General features: G+C 42.5%; 1 protein-coding gene across 1 annotated transcript in view; it reads left to right on the plus strand.

Annotated features, from left to right (window-relative positions):
- Positions 1-23,733, plus strand: part of LOC117346224 (vomeronasal type-2 receptor 26-like) — a 53,144-nt gene that overhangs the window by 11,897 nt on the left and 17,514 nt on the right. The window contains exons 3-5 of the mRNA XM_033915628.1: positions 5,407-6,201; positions 9,764-9,991; positions 10,592-10,771. Coding sequence (XP_033771519.1) covers positions 5,407-6,201; positions 9,764-9,991; positions 10,592-10,771 — 1,203 coding nt within the window. The remainder of the gene's footprint in view (positions 1-5,406; positions 6,202-9,763; positions 9,992-10,591; positions 10,772-23,733) is intronic.

Genomic DNA, 23,733 nt, shown 5'->3' on the forward strand with positions numbered 1-23,733 from the left:
TTTCCTCTAGCCTTGTTTTTGTTTCCAATTTTGAACATTTGTTTGTTGCTTTGAACTTTATGCCATTCTGACTTTTATTTTTGACAAGTAAATTTTCCATTATTGTCATACAAACAACTGTGTTTGTGTTTTGATTAAGTTCCTTTGAAAATCCTGCAGGGTGACTCCAGTCTGAGTCACACGCTGGTGTACTTTTGTTGGTGACCACTGAAGGACACTGCGGAGTCCCGGCCAAGGGCTTCAGTGTGGCTACAGGGTAGAGGGGTGATCGCAATCACTGCAGAAAAGATTCCCAATCTCTCCTGCTGCAAACCGAACCGATAGAGGTAGGAGGGAGCCCAACCCCTCCTGCCAAAATGACCCCTCATTCCCCTGATCCAATATGGGAAGGAGGGTGTCAAACCCCTCTTGCTCTGGCAACCTCCACCCCCTGATCCAATACGAGCAGGAAGGTGCCCAACCCCTCCTGACATGGCAACCCCCTACTCCCCCGATTCAATACGGGCAGGAAGGAGCCCAATCCCTCCTGCCCATGACTCACCTCCCATACCACCCCCAAACCCCCGATTGGTCTCCCTGAACCCCCGATCAGCCCCCTAACCTGTGGCCCTGTGACACTCCCACCCCCACCCCTGATACCCCTTACCTAAAATCAGTTGGCCAGACAGACGGGTCCCAAGCCCGTCCAACTGGCAGGCCCACCATCCACCAAATGGCAGGCCTTAGGGCATGATTGGGCCAGGTGTCTAAGGCCCCACCCACAGGAGAATTGGCCCAGTTGCCTTAGGCACCCTCATGTGGGTGGAGCCCTAGGCGTCTGGCCCAATCCAGCCCTAAGGCCCACCATTTAGTGGATGGTGGGCCTGCTAGGTGGACGGGCTTGGGACCCGTCCATCCGACCAACTGATTTTAGATAAGGGGGTGTCAGCAGTGGAGGGGGTATCATGGGGTTGCTGGTTAGGGGGCGATCAGGGGTTTGGGGGGCTGATCAGGGGTTCAGGGTACAGTCATGGGGGGAGCATCATGGCAGGAGGGCCTGGGATCCCTCCTGCCCATATCAGATTGGGGTTGGGAGTCACAGGGGCTAGAGGGGTTGGGTTCCCTCCTGTTCCTATCAGATTGGGTAGGGGGATCACAGGGGCAGGAGGAGTTGGGCTCCCTCCTACCTGTATTGGATCAGGGGGTTGGGGGATTTGCTACGGCAGGAGGGGTTGGTCTAGATATTGGATCAGGGGATGAGGGGTCACATCTCAGCAGGAGAGTGGTTATCTCTCCTGCCACGATAGCAATCCCTCACCCCCAAATCATGGCACTTTGGGGGTGGATGGTGGCAGGGGGTAGGGGGTTGGGGTAGGGGGTTGGCAGGTTGCAGGGGCCACAATCAGCTCAGTGGCCCCTTTTTGGCACTTATACCTGTTTTGACTTGGTCTAAGTCAAAACGTATAGGTGCCGACCAGGTAACCTGTTAAAGCTTTTGCTTATACCTGCTGTACGACTAAGTCTAGGTCGGCCTACCTCCCGCCCTTTCTGCCCTTTAAAAATACCTCTTTTCGCTCTAGGTATTTAGAGGCAGGGGAAAGACCTAAGCTGGTTTTTAGATACATCTAAAACCAGCTTTGATTATCAGTACTTGGAAGATCTGGCTTTTTGATCATCCAAGTACCAATTTAGGCCACTTTTTAAAATTATTATGAACCCCTTAGTGTCCGTTTTGGATTTCTATTATACTTTCCTTGAGCCAGATCAGTTGTAAAGGTTTCTATTGGATAAGAAAGATAATTAATGATATCATGTTGGGTTTATGTGTTTATGCCCATATGAGACCAGGCATATTTCCGTTGTGATAATGGATATATGTTTATTTCTTTTCTCTCCTCCTTCCTTGATGTGGACTGGTGAATTTCACATGTATTTTCTTAGATATTTGTATAAATCACGCCAAGTGCTATTCTAGTGGGTGCCAATCTTTTAGGCATCATAGGGCAAATTCTATAAAAAGTGCCCAAATGTTAGGCGCTGATATAGGCACTGTTCAGAGTGATTCAAGTAAAATTGGGTGCTGTTTAGTGAATCACGCTGAGCAGCACCTATTTTGGAGTCACCTATTAAATAGGCCAACTATAGGCATAGGTAAAAATTAGGCGCCCATGTGAGCGCTTAAGCAATCTTAAGAGCAATGATTCTGTAATAAGGCACCTAATACAAACCCACACTCAAGCGTAACATGCATAGCACCTATTTTTTTGAAGGCCGCCTAAATTTTTAGAGGCACCTTGTTACAGAATTGTGCTTTCTTGGTAGGTGCCTAGGTTTCAATCAGTGCTGATTAAAAAGCTTAATTGAGCTTGTTATTCAATTATCTAGTTGAGTGCCTCCGAAATAGGTACCTGAAAAGGATTAGGTCCCAATTCCTGCCCCATACTTTCTCTGCCATTTGGAAGCCAGGTGCACCTGGGGACACACTGTAGAGGCAAGAAATGTTCTCCAAAATATGTCCACTTTATTGTGAGCTTTACATTCCTTTTATATCATTCTAAATGAATCAGTGTTGTCAGCATGTGTCAGCATGTGATGTAAACACAAACCATATATGGACACAGGTCACATGAAACTTTAAACACATCAGCATTTTTTCTATCTCTGGCTGGAGTCCAAAAGGTCAGAAGAGCCTTGGGCCAGCAAAGCCTCTTAACTAAAGCTGTTTGCAAATATGGCTTATAGAAACAATTGAAGTCACCTCACAACCAGATAAGATCATATCTTTTCAAACATCAGAGAAGGAAAAACAAACAGGGTCTGGCCTTCACACAGCTTCAAAACATTCTATGGAAAACTACCAAGGTATATGATACGTGTCCCTTCAGTACCTAACTTTAGGCACTGGTTACTTAATTTGGGCCCATGTATACAATATGGCTCATGGAGTGGCAGAATCAAAAAAACGGTCTAAGTCCCTTTTTGGCCTATGGCCTTAAACGTGGAAAGCAGAAGGGAAAGTGTCCATAACCAAAACAAACGGCCTTGTTTTGATTATGGCCTGCCTCTACCTTCAGCTGTTTAAACGCTCAGCCAACCTCTACATCTACAAGTACACTCCCACGACGTCTACACTTATAACCCATAATGAACCAAAAAAATGCATAAGCCCAAAACGTCCAACACAAGGGCTTTTAGGCGAAGGAGGAGCCAGTCCTTCGCCTAAAAGCTGGATTCTGTAACCGGTATCTGTCAAAAACAACACCGGTTACAGAATCCCCCCCAACCCCCTACCCACACACACAACATCAGGGCAGGAGGGAACCCAAGCCCCCCTTCCCCAGGCACCTGCGGCACCCCATGATGACATCGGGGCAAGAGGGAGCTCAAGACCTCCTGCTCTGCGGCAGCCGCAGCACCCCAACGATATCGGGGCAAGAGGGAGCCCAAGCCCTCTTGCACCGGCGATCGTGCCCCCCCTGCCAAGTACAATCAGGGGCCCAAGCCCTCCTGGCCCCGGCGATCCCCTCTCTGACTCTATCTGGCAAGGAGGGAGCCCAAGCCCTCCTGGCCCCGGTGACCCCCTAACCCCCACCCCCCACTATAATATGGGCAGGAGGGATCCCAGGCCCTCCTGCCCTCGGCACAACCCCCATCCCCCAATAACCACCCCCTGAATACCTGATCAGCCACCCTGCTGACCCGTGACCCCCCGGATGACCCCCCGACCCCCCCACCCCACCCCCCTTCCCCGTACATGAAATCATTGGCCGGATAGACGGTTGCCAAGCCCGCCCCTCCAGCAGGCCAGTCGGCTCCAGAATGGGGCTGGATTGGGCAGGCGGCTGAAACCCTGCCCACAGGTGGGGCCTGTGGCACCTGGGCCAATCAGAATAGGCACGGGAGCCTTAGGCTCCACCTGTGGGCGGGGCCTTAGGCACATGGGCCGGTTGGCCTATTCTGATTGGCCCAGGCACCTCAGGCCCCACCTGTGGGTGGGGTTTCAGCCACCTGGGCCAATCTGGCCCCATTCTGGAGCCGGCTGGCCTGCCAGATGGGCGGGCTTGGCACCCATCTGTCCGGCCAATGATTTCAGGTATGGGGAAGGGGGGTGGGCTGTGGGGTCGTCCGGGGGGGTCACGGGTCAGCAGGGGGGCTGATCAGGGGTTCAGGGGGTGGTCATTGGGGGGAGGCGGCTGTGCCGAGGGCAGGACGGCAGCTCGTACTCGGCGGGCCACGATGCTTGCGGTGGAGGGGTAGGCAGGTTGCTGGGTCCGCTGAGCTGATCACAGCAGCCACAAGCAGATCAGCGGCCCCTTTTTCGGCACTTAGACCTGGTTTGATTTTGTCTAAGTCAAAAATGTATAAGTGCTGACTAGGCAACCTGCCTATGGTTTTGGTTATACCTGTTATACACCTAGGTTTAGGTTGGCCCACCCCCGCCCACCGCCCGCCCTTTCCACTCCTCTAAACACACCTCTTTTCTCTCTGTGTGTTTAGAGGCATGGGAAAGGCCAAAGCTGTTTTTAGATACGTCTAAAAATCAGCTTTGGTTATGGGTACTTGGACGATCAGGCTTTTTGATCGTCCAAGTAGCCATTTAGGACACTTTTTAGACTTTTTTTTTAAATTATGAACCCCATAGTGTCTAACCTCATTATAGAATTACTCCCACATTGGTTTTTTTTTCTAATTAGCCTAGCAAAATCTGCATCAGTTTTGGAGAAATGTTAGCCACTGGTGTAAATTTATGCATATGAAGTGCATGTGTTTGTGGCTATTTTATTAAAATAGTCCAAAAGAATGAGGCAAACATCTCCACAACAAGAGTATAATAGAAGAAAATGGGTAAAAAACTGTACACATCTACCTGGGATAAAACTGAGTTTATTAAAAACAGTTGAAATATAAAACATTTGAGACAATCTATCTGCCTTTCAATTTCTTCCAGACCCAACACAGTCTGTATTTCTGCTTCAAAGTTGAAGCCTGTCTTAGGGGTATAGCTGATAATCTAAAAAATACATGTATATTTTACAAATAAAACTATCAGGCTCTTTCGGGGCTAGTGGCCCCGAAGCCCATAGAGATTTAAAAGGCTTCAGGGTTGTTGTTGTGCGGCTTTATAAAAGAGGCAATCTATGTACATGAATATGTACAGTATATGTATGTATACATGTGCATAAATATGTATAAGAACTATGGTGAAAAAATCTGTTTCTAAAAAAAATATATGTATTATAATGCATATTGTATAGTTTTTTTAATCACTTAAGATTTTATTTGTGAACTTCCTCAGTTGTTTATCATGTATATTTGTGAGTGTTCACATTCTATCCTTCTGTACAAAATATTGTTTTAAATATATGAGATTTTGAATGTTTTTGGCACAATGAAGATGATGACACTGATATACCTCTTTTTCGACAGATCAGTTTCATTTCTCAAAGTCTTTTAACGAGTGACACTGTTAAGTTTCCTTATTTTTACCGGGCTGTCCCCAGTGAGCTGCACCTCTGTGCTGGAATAATGAAGTTGCTGAAATATTTTGGCTGGAGTTGGGTTGGCATCCTTGCATATTATGAAGATAAGAGCCTTAGGGCTGTCCAGATACTAAAGGAAGGGATTGAGCAGAATGGAGGCTGCCTTGAATTCATAGAAATCCTCAGTTTTGACAATGTCACGCCAACTGCTATCTCTAAAGTTTATGAGAGAATCAAAGCATCATCATCTAGTGTGATCATTCTTTATTGTAGTAGGAATTATGTTTGGAAACTGTTTCTAAATGGATATAATTTTGCTTTAATCAAAAAGGTCTGGATCACCACATATGAGCGGGAACTTTTCTTGATTAATATTAATATGTTACATAGATCTATGATGATCAACAGCTTGACATTCACAGTTGCAGAAAAGAATATTCCGAGTTTTTCTAAATTTGTGCGTGAGGTAAATTATATACAGCTTAGAAATGATCTTGACACTTTATCATGGTGGATGAGCCTGTGTGATAGCCGTTGCCAAAAGAGAATCAGGAGATCTTGTATGATTGACAAAGCATCAGCAAAATCATATTGTTACACCAAATACTTGGGAAATAGCTATAGTGTATACAATGCAGTGTACGTTTTGGCACATGCGCTGCATGACATGGTCACATCTGGCTTTGGAAACAACTATATAAGGAATAGAGAAATGAGATTTTGGGATTATTTGCCCTGGAAGGTAAAATTCTTTTTTTGGAGAACTGATCACTGTAGAAAGAAAAGAGTGATATATACTGAATATACTAGCACAGTGTGGAAATCATCGTCCATGTCCACATTCCCTACTGGGTTGTGCTTTGTGGGACTTGAGCATAAACCCATTGTTATAAAACAGCTCATAGTAAGATGCAGATGAATTAGTGCAATTCAGTGCCAATTAGCACCCAATTATAAGCACTAATTTGTTTGTTAGCTGATTTATTTGGGTGCCTATTTTGGAAAGGCACTATGTACAAAATTTGAGGGTGTATTTTTAAATTGACATGTGTGTAACTCATAAGGGAATTCAAATCCAAAAAGTGCACAGAAATTAGTTTGAAAAAGTATAAGACTTACATTAGTCACCAAGAAAAAATGAGTTTAAACTCATAACTCATAAGGGGGCATAGCCAGGGGAGGAGCATGGACAAGGTCATAGGCATTCTTTAAATAAAGGCACAGTGGTAGAGAATTGGGTTATTTACATACTCAACTGTCATTGCCAGCTTTCTGTTGTGGTTTTCCTTGCTATCAGCATTTGCTATACTATACTCTTATATACAAGTTGAAAGCTGCATATAGGAAGCTAAGCTAAGTACTATTCTATAAAGACTGCTTAGCGTTAAGGCCCAGATTATATAAACAGCGCCATGATCAGCAGTTACTCACAGAAGTGGTTCTGATCAATTGACAATCACATGATTGCACTGTTTATAGAATAATAATAATAACTTTATTCTTTTAAAGTTCTAGGCAGTTTACACTAAAAAGAGCTAGACAATCAGTGAAATGCAATAATACAGTACAAAATACAAATATTTATAAAATAGAATTTCAATAATAAAACTCACTAAGTAATAAACTTATCGAACAAAGTGGTCTTAATTAATTTCCGAAAACTGCAATAGGATAACATAGCTTGCTGAATACATTTACCTAGCCAAGATTATTGCCTACCAGCTTGAAATGCTGGGGTCCTACCTATCTAAGAAGGTCTTATATCTACACCCATTAATTTTGGGATAAGCAAATAAGTAGAAGTTTCCAGTTCTCTTGAAGGTCTATGTAACACACAATGAGGAAAAAGGTATGCTGGAGACAATCCCGATATCAGCTTAAAGCAGATACAGGAAAAATTGAATAATACTCTTGCCTCCAAAGGCAGCCAATGAAGTAAACGATAATATGGACTAATATGGTCATTCTTTTTTAAACCAAAAATCAATCGAAAAACTGTATTCTGAATTATCCTTAATTTCCTTAGAATTTTTTGCGTGCTCCTAAATAGATGATGTTACAATAGTCTAAAGTAGATAAAACAAATGCCTATACCAATAGTCTGAACAATAAAGGATCAATTTTTTTTTTATAGTTCTTAATTTCTACAATGTAAAAAAGAATTTTTGTTCCACTAAGTTTGTGTGTTCTGCTAGTGTTAAATGTCAGTCTAGGGTGACTCCCAGAATTTTGATAGATTTAATAATCGGGTAGTCATGACCATTAAGATGAAGCAATGAGTTTGTTATTTTGTCATTGGGACTAGCCAAGAAAAGTTTGGTCTTTTCCGTATTGAGTTTCAGTTTGAAATTAATTGTCCACTGTTCTGAGTCATAATAGAAGATATCTGGTTTAAAATTTCAGTGGTAAAATTATTTAGAGGGATTAAAATAGAAATGTCATCACAGGTATGTCACAGATAGTTGAGGAAATATACAGTCATGTGAAAAATTTAGGACACCCCATTCTTAAGAAATGTTCACATATCGATGTCAAATCTTTTTTTATTATTTATCTCTGGAAAAGAAAGTGATGTAATTGCAGGTAAACAAAAGATATCCACAAAAATGTGTATTCTAACTGAGGAATAAATTAGGATACCCCTTTATATCCTCCCAAAGAGGCTCAAATCAGAAAGAGACTGCACAAATTTAAATTGCATGCAGGGTGTGTAAGGAGGAAACCTTTGCTCTCTAAGAGAAGCATCAAGGCCAGACTGAAGTTTGCCAGAGGGAATGAAGACAAACACCAGGACATCTAGAATAGTGTTCTATGGACAGATGAGTCTAAAATTGAATTATTTGGAAAGAGGACATGTTTGGTGTACACTAAATATAGCATTCTAGGAAAAGAACCTCATATCAATTGTGAACCATGGAGATGGACATGTCATGTTTTGGGGATGTTTTGCTAGAGCAGGACCTGGCCACCTCACCATCATAGAATCCACCATGAATTCTATCATGTATCGGAGGGTGCTTGAAGAACATGCGAGACCATCTGTAAGAAAATTAAAGCTGAAGCAGAACTGGACCAGCAACACGACAATGACCCAAAACACACCAGTAAATCCACCAAGGATTGGCTGAAAACTAAGAAATTAAGAGTCCTGGAGTGGCCGAGTCAAAGCCCTGATCTTAATCCAATTGAGATGCTGTGGCTGATTTGAAATGGGCTGCATATGCAAGAAACCCTTCAAACATTTCACAGCTGAAAGAATTTTGCATTGAAGAATGGGCCAAACGTTCCTCAGACTAATGTCAGAGACTGGTAGATGGCTACAAGAAGTGTCTCACTGCAGTTATTTCAGCCAAAGAGGGTAACACTAGCTATTAGGGTGTACGGTGTCCTAATTTATTCTTCAGTTAGAATATAAATTTTTGTAGCTATCTTTTATTTCATGAGTAAATCAAGGAAAGTTTTTATTGTTTACCTGCAATTACATCACTTTCTTTTTCAGAGATAAATAAAAAAAGGTTTGACATCGATATGTGAACATTTCTCAAGAAATAAAAGAATATTTGATGGGGTGCCCTAATTTTTTCACATGACTGTAAGCCTTGAAGACCCTGGCCTACATTTCTGGCACCTATCTATGATGATATTCACAACTACAGAGATGTCTACTGATGCCTACAGGCACTTCCAGCATTAATCATTCCTGTTTAACCCTTAGACTCTGGTAGGTGCCTCCATAGTCGTGGTTCCAGCGCCATTTGTGGAGGAGCCATGTATTTTAATAATGAGATTTTAATTGCTTTTAAATGATGCAATCAATTATCACATCAATTAAAGGTACTTTGTATTAGCTTTGAAAATTAATAAAGATTTAAAAAAATAAAATAAAATAAAGCAATTCAAAATGGTGCCTAACTAGCAGCACTGTTTATAGAATTTGGTCTTAAGTGGCCTTTGTAAAATTGGTGCCTTTTATAGAATTTCTCCCTATACTGTATATGCAATTAAATAGCTAATAAGCTTTATAAATGGTCCATTTGGAAATTGTCCTTACTGTATGTAGCTAATATTTAAGTGTGTCCTCTCCATTTGTAATTTTACCTATATTTGAGGGAGGACCAGCATTAGGCTGAGAATTGAAAAAAGGAACATATTTTTTCTGTTTTTCCAAAGTAGTTGATGTTTTCAGCTATGTAAACTATATGAAAATATCTCAGCAGATTAATTTGAAAATTGTTTTCTTTTATGTGTGCTTGAATTCAAATGGATAACCTGGAAATATTAAAATTTTACCCATTATTCTTTAGCTTCATCATTATCTGAAGAGTGTCCACTTTAAGAATGGTCTTGGTGAAGAGATCTTTTTTGATGAGAACAGAGAGCTCACCATTGGATACAATATTATAAATGTTGTTTATCTACCCAACACGACACGGTGGAATAAAATTGTTGGTAGTTATAACCCTTATGCTCCTCCGGAACAGGATTTCATCATTGACGAGGAGGCTATTGTGTGGGATAGTCACTTCACTGAGGTCAGAATCAATTAAATGCTAGAACATGAGGAGATATGCTGAGTTATGTATAGAAACCATGAATCATGTTTATTTATTTATTTTAGCTTAGATTCAAGCGGTTTATAAATTTTTAAAATATTTTCCTGTGTTACAAATCTTTGGCTTTGAAATTCTCCATCCTCCAGCCAGTCAAATTGTGCTTAGTAGCATGTTATCTGGGCAAAATATAGTCATTACCACAGAAACTGAATTGGAGGTATTCTATAGTTATCATGAGTACTTCGTAGCATTCTGCATTCACTTGAAAATTAATGGGAAATCTGATATACTGTATGCATGTACAATTTAATCAAACTTTTATCAGTCATAGGGCAGGTGTAACTGCTCTTTACCCATGCTCTGCTCAGACTCCACCCCTTTGCAATCCCACTTGCAAACTATATGCATATGTTTATATTTATTGGAAGCTTCTATACCACTAATAATGGCTGGGGAGTCAATTCAGAGCAGTTTGCATGAGCTTCTGTAAAGGTGTTACAATACATGAGCTTCAGTAATAGTGTTACAATATATGAGTTAAATATTGTAAACCTACTGCAGTCCTGAGGTTTTTTACAGGAAAATATAAGAAAGCATACAAACCCCGGTGAAGAAGGGCTGACCAGTGCCCAGGACAATAACATAGCTGACTACCTTGTGACCTGTGAAGAAGAAATGGAGATAGAACAGGAAAGATTTGACTTACCTAGAGCAGTCCCAAAGCAAAGCAAGAAAAATCTGTCTTATTATCCAGTGCCTGTAAGTCAGAAAGCAGATAAACAGTTTCCCCTCAGAGAAACAGCACAAGCTGACGAAGGAAAGCCCTTCCCCCTCAGAAGTCAAGGTGGTGTGGTTCTTTCCCTCAGCTTAAAGCGAGGCTCTTCAGAGAGCAAAGGGGGGAAGCAGTTGCAGGATGAGAGGAGAGTCAGGGAGTCCAGAATGGGACTGAGCTTGCCTCAGACCCTGCAAGACAGTTGCACAGCACTGACTGGGAAATGAAGGAAGAACAGCCTGGTAATTTGTCTTCTGAATTCTTCCCCTCAGAGCCAATGGTAGTATAAGATAGCAGGACTGTAATTGAAAGATTATCAGAGCAAATGGAAGTGGCTTGATCTAATGTGAGTCTGTGAGAGAGTTTTGCTTCTTGATGTTTTTTTTCTTCTTTGGCAAATGGACTGTGTATAATAATAATAATAATTTTATTTTTATATACCGCCAAAGCCATAGTAGTTCGAGGTGGTTTACAACAAGAAGAGCTGGACAGTCAGCGTAAAAATAACAATGAAGTCATTGGTTACATGAAGACACAATGTGGGGAAATCGAGTACATGTAAAAGAGTAAAGGGGTAGGTTTAAGAGTTCTTGGTTACAAATTGGTTAAACAGGTTAGTTTTAACTAGTTTTCTGAAATTAAGATAGGATGAGAAGTGCTTGATGATGTTGCCTAGCCAGCCGTTCTGTTGACTTGCTTGGAAGGCGAGAGTTCTGTCAAGGAATCTTTTGTATTGGCAGGTTTTTATTGTAGGGTGGCTGAACATATGTATTCTGCATGTTAGCCTGGCGGAACAATCCAATTTAAAATAGGAGACCAGGTATAGGGTGGCCATACCAAGAATAGATTTGAAACAAAGGCAGGCAAATTTGAATAGCACTCTTGCTTCTAGGGGCAGCCAATGGAGTTTTTGATAGTAGGAGGTTATGTGATCCCATTTTTTAATGCCGAAAATCAGTCGCACTGCTGAATTTTGTATGATTCGGAGTCTTTGAATGGTTTTCTTGAGGGCTTAAGATGGAGGATTGTACCAGCAGGCAAAAGGATGCTGCATCAAAGAATGGCCACCAGAATGGTCTCAGGGCTTAAAGGTCTCCCGTACGAAGCAAGACTAGACAATTTGCAGCTCTATACTCTAGAGGAGCGCAGGGAGAGGGGAGACATGATTGAGACGTTTAAATACGTCACCGGACGTATAGAAGTGGAAGATGACATCTTCCTTCTTAGAGGCCCCTCAACCACAAGAGGGCACCCGCTCAAACTCAGGGGCGGAAAATTTCACGGCGACACCAGGAAGTATTTCTTCACGGAGCGAGTGATTGATCGGTGGAACGGGCTTCCAGTGCAGGTGATCGAGGCAAGGAGCGTGCCAGATTTTAAGAATAAATGGGACGCCCATGTGGGATCCCTAAGAGGGTCAGGGCAAAACACTAGCTAATCTTAAGGGGAGGGTCTATAGTGGGCAGACTTGATGGGCCTTGGCCCTTTTCTGCCGTCATCTTTCTATGTTTCTATGTTTCTAAAGTACTTTCTGATGGTTCTGAGTTTCCATAGTGTCGAGAAGCCTTTTGGCTTACACACACACACATGTCACTCTAGAGTGTAATGCTGGACTGCAAAATTTCCCCATGGTTTGCCTGCTTTGCCTTAAGAAAGGGACAGTATTTTTCTCAGTTGGAAAAGTGATTAATTGAGCCAAATGCTGTGTAGGAGCTTCAGCCTGCTAGATAAAGCACAGTTACTTACCATAACAGGTGTTATCCAGGGACAGCAGGCAGTTATTCTCACATGTGGGTAATGCCATTGAGATCCCAAAACACTGGAGGTGGTTTAAGAGGAGGTTTGACATTGAAAAGTTCTTTTATGAATCTGGAAACTACAGGATGAGCAGTAAGGGGTTTCCCTTCGATAGGCTGATGGAACGCAGCAATTGCACTGATGGACTCAAATGGATGTAGACTTGAGGCTAGAGGTAGATAAGTGCAGAAGATAATCCAAGACGGAAGACAAAGAGGTATCTCGAGGCTCCTTGTTATGAAAGATGCACCATGTAGAAAATCTAGTCAATTTTCGGTGGTAGCATTGTCTAGTGACAGGCTTTCTGGAAGCCTCTAAAACATCCCAAACAGGTTGAGAAAACTGAAGAGGAGTTATGTTGAGAGGTACAAAGCTGTCAGGTGTAGAGACTGCGGGTTGGGATGAAGAAGAGATCCTTGACTTTGTGTAAGCAGGGATGGAAAAACACGTAGAAGGTATGGCTCCCTGCTGCTGAGCTGAAGTAGAACATAAGAACATAAGAAGTTGCCTCCACTGGGTCAGACCAGAGGTCCATCGTGCCCAGCGGTCCGCTCCCGCGGCGGCCCATCAGGTCTGTGACCTGTGAAGTGGTTTCTGACCACTTCTATAACCTACCTCTAGTTCTATCTGTACCCCTCAATCCCCTTATCCTCCAGGAACCTATCCAAATCTTCCTTGAACCCAGTAGTGTGCTCTGGCCTATCACACCTTCCGGAAGCGCGTTCCATGTGTCCACCACCCTCTGGGTAAAAAAGAACTTCCTAGCATTTGTTCTAAACCTGTCCCCTTTCAATTTGTCCGAGTGACCCCTTGTACTTGTGGTTCCCCACAGTCTGAAGAATCTATCCCTGTCTACCCTCTCTATGCCCTTTAGGATTTTGAAGGTTTCTATCATGTCTCCTCTAAGTCTCCGCTTTTCCAGGGAGAACAATCCCAGCATTTTCAACCTGTCAGTGTATGAATAATTTTCCATACCTTTTATCAGTTTAGTCGCTCTTCTCTGGACCCCCTCAAGTACTGCCATGTCCTTCTTGAGGTGCGGCGACCAGTACTGGACACAGTACTCCAGATGTGGGCGCACCATTGCACGACGTCTGATAAATAAACTGAGTGCCCTTGAGATGGGTCCCAAAGTGACGGGCTGGGTCAGGAACTGGTTGAGTGGAAGGCGACAGAGGGTAATGATCAATGGAGATCGCTCTGAGGAAAGAGATGTTACTAGTGGTATGCCTCAAGGTTCTGTACTTGGCCTGTTCTTTTTAACATTTTTATAAATGATATTGCTGAAGGGTTATCGGGTAAGATTTGCCTCTTTGTGGATGATACCAAAATCTGCAATAGAGTAGACACTCCAGATGGTGTGAATAACATGAAGAAAGACCTGGCGAAGCTTGAAGAATGATCTGAAATTTGGCAGCTAAAACTTAATGCTAAGAAATGCAAGGTCATGCATTTGGGCTGCAAAAACCTGAGGGAACGGTACAGTTTAGGGGGTGAAAAACTTATGTGCATGACAGAAGAGTAGAACTAGAGTTGCCTGGGATACTGAGGAGCTATTAGAATCATGGTGGCATGATAGTTCTTGAGCTTGACAAGAGTCTTGAGAATGAGAGGGAATGGAGAGAACGCATACAGGAAAAGATTTGTCCTTTCCAGAAGAAAAGCATCTGCTTTGAGGCAATGAGGAAATTATATCCTGGAGCAGAACTAAGGCAGTTTGTGGTTGTGAGGAGACGCAAAGAGATCTATTTGAGGAGTTCCCAACTGAGAAAAAATGTGATGAAGAGGCGAGGAATTGAGTGTCCATTTGTGAGGTTGCAGAAGACGACTCAATTTGTCCGCCAGACAGTTTTTCTCTCTTTGAATATAGACTGCTTTCAAGAAGGTGTTGTGATGGATCGCCCAGTCCCACACCTTTTGAGCTTCTTGACAAAGAGCGAGAGATCCTGTTCCTTCTTGCTTGTTGACGTAGTACATGGCAACCTGATTGTCTGTCTGAATAAGGACTACCTGGTCGTGAAGAAGATGCTGAAAAGCTTTGAGAGCATTGAAGATCACTGTGAGTTCCAACAGATTGATGTGACACTGAAGATCCATGCTGGACCAGTGGCCTTGAGTACGGAGACTATTGAGATGAGCCCCCCAAGTGTAGGTCGAGGAATCTGTCGTGAGAACCTTCTGATGAGGGGGTGTCTGAAACAGTAAACCTCTGGAGATATTGGAAGAGAGCATCCACCAGTGAAGAGACTGTCTCAATGAAAGAGTTACTGTAATGTGTTGAGAGAGTGGGTCGCAAGCCTGTTCCCATTGAGAAGCCAGGGTCCACTGAGGAATTCTGAGGTGATGTCTGGCAAAAGAAGTCGTGTGAATGGTTGAGGCCACGTGATCGAGTAACCATCATGTGTCTCACTGAGAGTGAAGAAAGGGAAGACACTTTGTGCAAAGCTGAAGAAGAGCATTCAGACGTTGCTGAGGAAGGAATGCTCTGAGTTGAATAGTATCTAGATCAGCTCCAATGAACTGCAGATTCTGAGAGGGCTGAAGGTGAGATTTGGAAAAGTTGATTTTGAATCCCAAGCTTTGTAGGAACCATGTAGTCCATTGGGTTGCTACAAAAAAACCCTGAGATGTTGAATCTTTGAAGAGCCAGTCATCCAGGTAGGGGAACACCTGGAGACCATGGATCCGCAGAGTTGCTGCAACCACCACTAGGCACTGGTGAACACTCTCGGAGATGATGCCAGGCTGAAGGGTAGCACTCTATACTGAAAATGTAGATTCCCCACCTGAAATTTGAGGAACTGACAGGAGGCTGGATGAATGGGAATGTGAGTGTAAGCCTCCTTGAGATCTAGAGAACAAAATCAATCGTTCTGATCTAGAAGGGGATATAAGGATGCCAGGGACAGCATGCAAAACTTTTCTTTGACCAAAAATTTGTTGAGGGCCCTGAGATCCAATATATGCCATAGATTGCCCATCTTCTTCAGAACTAGGAAGTAACGGGAGTAAAAACCCTTGCTCTGCTGTTCCAAGAGAACTTTCTCAATTTCACGAAGATGAAGCAGAGCTTGATCTTCCTGAAGAAGAAGGGCGATCTGGGATGGATTGGAAGGATATTCTCTTGGAGGACGCTCTGTTGGAATCTGAGCGAAATGAAAAGAGTATCCTTCCCTGACTATTGACAGAACCCAAAGGTCAGATGTAATGGTCTCCCATCAATGGTAAAAATGATGGCGATGACCTCCAATGGGAAGAGGGGAGGACAGAGGCAGAATGATGGAGGTTATGCTCTGTTTGATACAGTCAAAAAGGCTGAGAAGCCTTTGGTGTAGCAGAAGGCTGAGGTTTCTGTTGCTTCTGCTGTTGTTTCTTGGGGGGTGCTCGAGTGTAAGGAGCTGCCCTCAGAGGATAATACCTCTGATAGGATGGAAGAGGCCAAGAAGGTTTGGGAGGAGCTGGCTTAGGTTTTGGTTTGACAATGGAAGCAAATGATTTCTCATGCTCAGACAACTTCCTGGTGGCGGTCTCTATGGATTCATCAAAGAGGTCATTGCCTTCACAAGGAATATTGGCCAGACGATCCTGAATGTTGGGATCCATATCAATGGTGAGAAGCCAGGCAAGGTGGCGCATCACTACTGAGAAAGCAGTGACCCTCAAGGATAGTTCAAATGCATCATAAGAGAACTGAAGAAGGTGCAACTTGAGTTGCGCCAAGGTAGCAATGACTTGTTGGAGCTCTAAAAGCCTGTGTTGACTAAGGTCTTTAGAAAACCCAGGGAGTATATCAATAAATACTTGAAATAAGTAGTAAAGATAAAATTATAATTTAAAACCCTGGAGGTCATCATTGAATTTTGATAAAGACAACGGCCAGACTTGTCCATGGTCCTGCCCTCTCTGCAAGGAGGAACGGTGCATAGACCCTGGAAGGATGACTCCTCTTTAAGGAAGATTCCACAAGAAGGGACTGATGAGATAGTTGGGCGTTCTCAAAGCCCTTGCAATGTACAGTTCTATATCTCGATTCCAGCTTGCCTAGAACAGAAGGAATAGCATAAGGAGTCTCCAGGTTTCATTTGAAAGTCTGAGAAAGAAGTCTATTCAGAGGAAGTTTGAGAGACTCTGCAGGAGGCCGAGGCATACTCATTTCCTCTAAATACTCCTTAGACTACTTAGAATCAGCGTCCAATTTAAGATCCAGGTCCTCAGCCATTTGACGGAGGAAGGATGAAAAGGACAATTGATCTGCCAGAGCATGGCCTCGAGAGGGACTCGATGATCTCGAGGCGACTTGAGTGGAAAGTGAAGGTGAGGCCTCTCTGGAGTTCTGATATCCCAGCGAATAAACAGTCGGGGCAAGGCACTGGCATCTTCTGAGCCCTCAGGTTCTGCTACTGGTGTCCTGTCTTGAAGAGTTGGAGGCCTCGAAGAACTAGAAGGCCTGGACGAGGAAGGGTTCTCTCTGTGCCTCAATGAATGCCTTGATGAGGGTCTCGACCAGTGGTGAAAGTGCTGCCTGGAAGCAGGTCTCGTACGAGATCGAGGAGACTTTGCCCTATGCCTCGAAATGGGCAATGCCTTAAATGAAGATATAGGGCTAGAAGCTGTAGATCAAAGTCCCGTAGACTCTGTGGTTTGAATCAAGGAATCTCAAAGTGGCTTCTTGTATGGAGTGTGAGGATTCCAGACCAGACACTTGCAAAGACTCAACTCCTTGCATAAATTGTGTAGATTCAGCTCAAGGCACAGGCAAGGACTCAACCTCTTGTGAGCCTGCTGAGTGCCCAGGTTGGACTGCAGGAAGCAGACTTGAGGCAGGACTATATGTGGTCAGTAACTGAACAAATTCCTGCTCTAAAATGGTCTGGATAGTAGCCTGCAATTGTGGATCTGAGTCTGAAACTGGACCACTTGCTGAGAAGGCTCCGAGGCCGAAGATGAAGAATGCTTCGACTTGGAATAATGATGTTTGGGTAGCTTGAGGATCACAATTGGAACTGTCTGCTGAGGTATCTGACCCGAGGGAAGCTCAGGAGAAGACTTAGAATATTTAATGGGCTGGAGTAAGTCTTAACAGAGATTTCGGCAGTTGGAACCCAAGCATAGTACCGGGTAAAGCTTTGGATTCTTGCCCAGAAATAGCTAAGAAGAAAAAAAAAAAAAAAAAAAAAAATTTAAATTGAATCAGGTTGGGCAGACTGGATGGACCATTCGGGTCTTTATCTGCCGTCATCTACTATGTTACTATGTTACTCATGGTCGAGGACATTCCAAACGAGGAAGGTCTGATAAGAGTCGAGGTCGAGGTCGTGAAGGCAGGATGACACCCCATAGCAGGCCGAACTGAATCGGAGATCGAGATCGAGGGTGCAGTCAAGATTTCCATACCAAAAATATTCCCCACTTGAACTCGACAACATTTGAGGGCTTGAGGTTGAAAAGTAGCACAGCAAATGCATGACTCTGGCAATGGTCAGGCCCCAGACACTGAAGACATCAGCGTTGTGGGTCAGTGAGGGAGATTGCACGCTGGCACTGGCTACACTTCTTGAAGCCCATGACCGGCCGGGACATAGAAGGAAAGATAGCCGCCGCAAAGTCGAAGCCCATAGGCTGAGGATTGTGACAGGTCCTGTCAGTCACACGATGAAAAAAATTAACTTTTTCTCTTTTTTTTTAAACAAAGACCAAAAGAAAAGCACAGCGACATGGTAAGAAGTAAAATAAAACACGATCTGCGGTGAGAGAAAGCACGAAGCAAACTAAGTTCAGCGCAGAGCATCAAAGAAGGACTTCTCGGCTCCACGGATAACTGAGAACTGAGGAGACATGCCCTGTGCTGGGCTTGAAGGCACTCGCGCATGCATGGTGTGGCAGACTCGAAATTGAGTTTTTTACAAGTCTGTTTGTGAGGCTGTCTGCATCCGGGCTCCGTGGATGACATCACCCACATGTGAGAATAGCTGCCTGCTTGTACTGGGATAATAGGGCTCACTGGCCACGGAGCTCTGGGAGAGCATACCAGCTGTGAACTGGCTTGCATAGAAACTGTTCATTGCAATTATCCTGCATGCCTCATACAGAAGGAGGTAAGGACTCTACACTGTCCATTTCTTTTGTTAAAGACTAGCCTAGCTGGAGAGTGATTTCCCCTCTGAGAGTCAGCAGGGAATGTCTCCTAACTAATGCTAGCAAATGGACTGAGTAGCTGATTAAATAACTTGCTGCCTACCTCTCAGGGCTGCTTGTATCAGTAGCTCAGCAGTACTGCCTTATTAAGAACTGTTATAAATGTCTCTCCAGCAGCCTGACTTAGAAAGCTGTTTATCTCAACTATTAAACAGCAGAGAATGATTAATGCTAAAAGACTGTGTGTTATTCTGGCATAAGGTATGCACACTGTAAGACTGCTGAAGAGGACTGTGTATAGTAGGGATCTCCAAGTCCTTCCTTGAGGGCCACAATCCAGTCGGGCTTTCAGGATTTCCCCAATGAATATGCATTGAAAGCAGTGCATGCACATAGATCTCATGCATATTCAGTGGGGAAATTCTGAAAACCCGACTGGATTGCGGCCCTCAAGGAGGGACTTTGAGACCCCTGGTATAGTTTATCTAGCAAAGCCCAGAGCTGGTGATTGAATCAAAGTTTGGTTTAAAGAATCTTTTCTTTTTGTATTGTTTCATGCTGCCAGGGAATCCTGGGTTGCACTGTGATTTTGAGGCCAGAGGCCGAATAAAGCTTATGTTTTCACCAAGGCCATTCTGACTTAAAAGACCTTGGAAATAAGCTATGTTAGGCAATTGCCTAGTGGTGGCCAACTTGAAAGGATACCACGCCAGAAGCAAGCAACTTGTCACTACCTGGCTGCTCCTGGTGTTCATTCAGAGCACAGGTGTGACAATATACAGTATGTATATCTTACCTCATTATACTATTTATTTACATATACTATTATTATTGTTTCTGTGTGTTATATGTTCATCTTTCTTTGTATTCTTTGTGAGTTCACCCTTTCATGTTCCAAGTGGGTAGTAGCCTGCTTTTTCCTCCATGTTGCTATTCCCCCTAATTGTTTCTTTATTTGTGAAAATGTTCTATGTTGAGTATCATCTTTATTCCTTTCTTGAACTTTTGGTGCCTTTTCTAGTTTTAATTCCCTTGGAATGGAGTTCTACCACATTGGGGCCATCACCAAGAACATTCTTTTCCTGACCCTTTTGAATTTGATATCTCTGAAATAGGGTATTTCCAGCAGGTATTCTAGGCTCAAGTATAGGTGCGAGTTGGTTTATGGTTGTCTATTCTGTTTGTTAGGTATTGTGGTTCTGATAGATCAGGGGTAGGGAACTCCAGTCCTCGAGAGCTGTATTCCAGTTGGGTTTTCAGGATTTCCCCAATGAATATGCGTTGAAAGCAGTGCATGCAAATAGATCTCATGCATATTCATTGGGGAAATCCTGAAACCTGACTGGAATACAGCTCTCGAGGACCGGAGTTCCCTACCCCTGTGATAGATGAATGATTTTGTGCGTTAGCAACATGATCTTGAATTGCACTCTGCTTTCAATCGGAAGCCAGTGTAACTCAGTGTAGCAGGGTGGCACTTATCTGCTTTGATTTTCCCATCAGAAATCTAGCTGCCACATTTTGGATTGGCCTGATCATGTATTTTGGGATGCCTAGCAGGTTGAGACTATGTTGGACATTGCTCGATGGGTTAGGTATGGATTTAGTCCTCTTACCCAGTAGAGTTTGCCATAAGCATTATCAACATTGTGTTGAATGTGTACTGTCATGTCTAGATTTGGGTTACTGGGGTTCGTTCCAGAAAAACAGACTCCTAATTTGGAAGGCACTTTATTGAGAGCTGAATGCACTTTATCAAAACAATAAAGATAAGTTGATTGTTTTATACTTGATGCATTTAAAGGAAAGTCTGTTCCTGATTCAATTTCTAGCAGGGGATGAAAATTACGACTTATTGATTGAAGATACATACGGTTAAAAGATAAAAGACAAAGTAAAGAAAACAGTAGAAACAACAGAAAAAAAACATAAGTACTTAAAAAAAGAAAAATATATTTAAAGGGTTTTTCAGCCTATGACTGAATAACGAGTTGGGTGAATACATCACCTTTTGTGACCCGTATGGGTAATGGTTCAAAACTTTGATATAGTGAAAATAAGAAGGAAGGAAAATTAATAAAGGGAATTACTATAAATGTAAGAACACCTGCTAAGGAGATTGATAAATATAGTGGATTGTATAATTGTGATTACTAGGTTAAGGTTTAGCCATACTCCTAGGTTTCTCACTCCTTACATGGATGATTTTATGGTGTTATCATTCAGAGTTAGTTGGTAACTTGGGGGCTGTTTTTACCCCATTTGTTGATTAGAAATAGCTCTGTCTTTCCCTTTTGGCTACTAGTCCATTTTTTTGGAACCAACCAAAGATTTTCTCTAGGCCTGTCTTAATCTTCTGCTTGGTCTTCATGTCCAATTTCTTCAGTGGGATGATTAGTTGGATATCATCTGCATAGATGCAGAACTCCCATCTTGTTTTGTTGATGAATTTCTCCAGCAGTTGGAGGGAGATGTTAAACAGCATGGGTGACATGGCTGATCCCTGTGGTACTCTCATTAGTGTTTTGGATAGAAAGGATTCTATTCCTGCCATAACTTATCCTTTGAGGCCTAATTCTCTGTATATCAGTTTTAGCAGTGTGTGTTGCACTAGGTCAAAGACTGCTGAAAGGTCTTCTCCTTTAGCCTGGTGTTTGAGGATTGAGTCCTGTACTGCTACTAGTACAGTTTCTGTGCTCAGATTAACTTTGAAATTGTTTGAGATAAATGAGACAGGTGAATTGTGGAACTATCTGTAAAAGGTTATTTTAAATTAGCTATGACAGAATCAAACTAAATGAAAGTTTTTACAACTTAAAATTCTCAGAAAAGGAAAAAATAGCTCAGTGTTAGAAAGGAAAAAAAAAACCATGCTAACATGCATAGTTATTGCTTAGGTTAAGAACTATCAGGAAATGAAACAAGGGGTGAAAGTTTTCCCAGAAGGACAGGATACAGCCTTTACAGAGAGGCCTTAAAAAAGGAAATATGTTCCTTATAGGTTAAAACACAAAGCTAATTAAGAAAGTTCATACAGAACCTGCTGGGTTTAAAAATTGGGTGTAACATTACATTTAGGATTTAAATCAAAAGTGACATGATGTATCCTTGGGAAGGAAGTCAGGTGATCATCTATGCCATTGTATTATAAAGTAGGGTAATTATTACAATGATGTCAGATTAGGTATAAAAAGTCTTAGGTTTTAACTCTACTTTGGAGAACAGAGAAAATTTTATGACGTGTGGCTCTCCCCAGACATGAAAGGCATTAATAAACATATATTTGATTATTACATGTTTTTTTCTCATGTCTGTTATTTGAATTCACAGAGCGGAGTCTCTAGCCCAATCATGTTGGGAGAGAGAGTCCACTCTGGTAATTCTTTTGGCCCCGCTGTTCAAGTCTCCCAGCCTTGGACAGCAGTTTCTTCCCCAGTAACTCTGTGATTAGTTTAAACTCTTCCATTGTATCTCCTGTTTCCCTTGTATGTTTGTCTATAGATATGTCATTTAGGATGTTGTCTCTCTGTATATTCTTTATCAACTTTGAAGTTGCTGAATTCTTTACTAGTTACTTGTTAGGGAACATTTGGCGGTGATTTCTTTCTGTTTTATTCCCTAGCAAACCATATACCATTTGGTATAAGGTTTTTGTGGAGTTTCTGTCTTCAAGGATTTTTTTTGATAATATAATAATAATAATAATTTTATTCTTATATACCACCAAAGTTCGAGGCGGTTTACATCAAGAAGCGCTGGACAATCAGTGAAGAGGTTACAGTCAAAGTCAGCGAAGAGGTTACAATCAAAGTCAGCAATACAATCTTACATGATGAAGGAAAATGAAAGCTGTTTAGTTCATTAGGGATACTGGTTGATTAAGCAGAGCTGAGAAGATTCTTAGTTAACAAATCGATTGAACAAGCTCGTTTTTACCTGTTTTCTAAAATTGAAGTAGGATGATGAGAGCGCGAAAACATTACTAAGCCAATCGTTCCATTTGCCTGCCTGGAAGGCAAGAGTTCTGTCCAAGAATCTTTTGTAGTGGCAGGCCTTTATTGTCGGATAGGAGAACAGATGTATTCTTCATGTGGGTCTAAGATAACTGGTCAGATTGAAGTGGGAAACGAGGTAAGTGGGGACTAGGCCAAATATTGATTTGTAACATAGACAGGAGAATTTAAACAGGATCCGCGCTTCTAGGGGCAGCCAACGGAGTTTCTGATAGTAGGGGCTTATGTGTTCCCATTTCTTCAGCCTAAAGATCAGCCGCACTGCCGTGTTTTGAATGACTCTGAGTCTTAGGATGTTTTTTTTGTAGGATGCCAAGTAAATAATGTTGCAATAATCGAGCAGGCTCAGGATGGAAGATTGAACCAGTAAGCGGAAGGATGGAGCATCAAAGTATTTTCTGATGGTTCTGAGTTTCCATAGTACAGAAAAGCATTTTTTAACTAATAAATCTGTGTGAGCATTAAGAGTGAGGTGGGGGTCCCGGGTGACTCCTAGGATTTTAATGGAGTGGTCAATAGGGAAGACCTGACCGTTCAAGGAGTTCGATGGGTCGCTGATTTTGTCATTGGGGGTAGCGAGGAAAAATTTAGTTTTGTCGGTGTTGAGCTTCAATTTGAAGTTGGTCATCCATAGTTCTATTTCCTTTAGAATGGATGAAAGATGAGTCTTAGTCTAGGTATTCTTTCTTTTCTTTATGTATTTTCCTAATGTAAATTCTATTGAATCTAAGCCAGATTTTTCTAGCATCCTCACCCTCTTTAGATTTCCTTCTTTTTTTTAGATTTTTTTTCTCTCTTTTTTGCTTCATGGTTTCTTCTGATGGGGTGAATCCATCTTTTCTTTTGCATTTTTTTGTATTTTTAATGGGCCTACTAGACTTCTAGACTTCAGTCCGGTGCCTCATCCCAAAGTCTCAGCCATTCTGTAAGGTCTGTGGTCTCAGTTTTTATGTCTCTGAGGTGTGTCTCTAGTCTGCTTTTAATTTGGTGCTATTAAGCCTCTC

This window comes from Geotrypetes seraphini, chromosome 12 (genome assembly GCF_902459505.1).
Source record: "Geotrypetes seraphini chromosome 12, aGeoSer1.1, whole genome shotgun sequence".
Taxonomy (NCBI): Eukaryota; Metazoa; Chordata; class Amphibia; order Gymnophiona; family Dermophiidae; genus Geotrypetes; species Geotrypetes seraphini.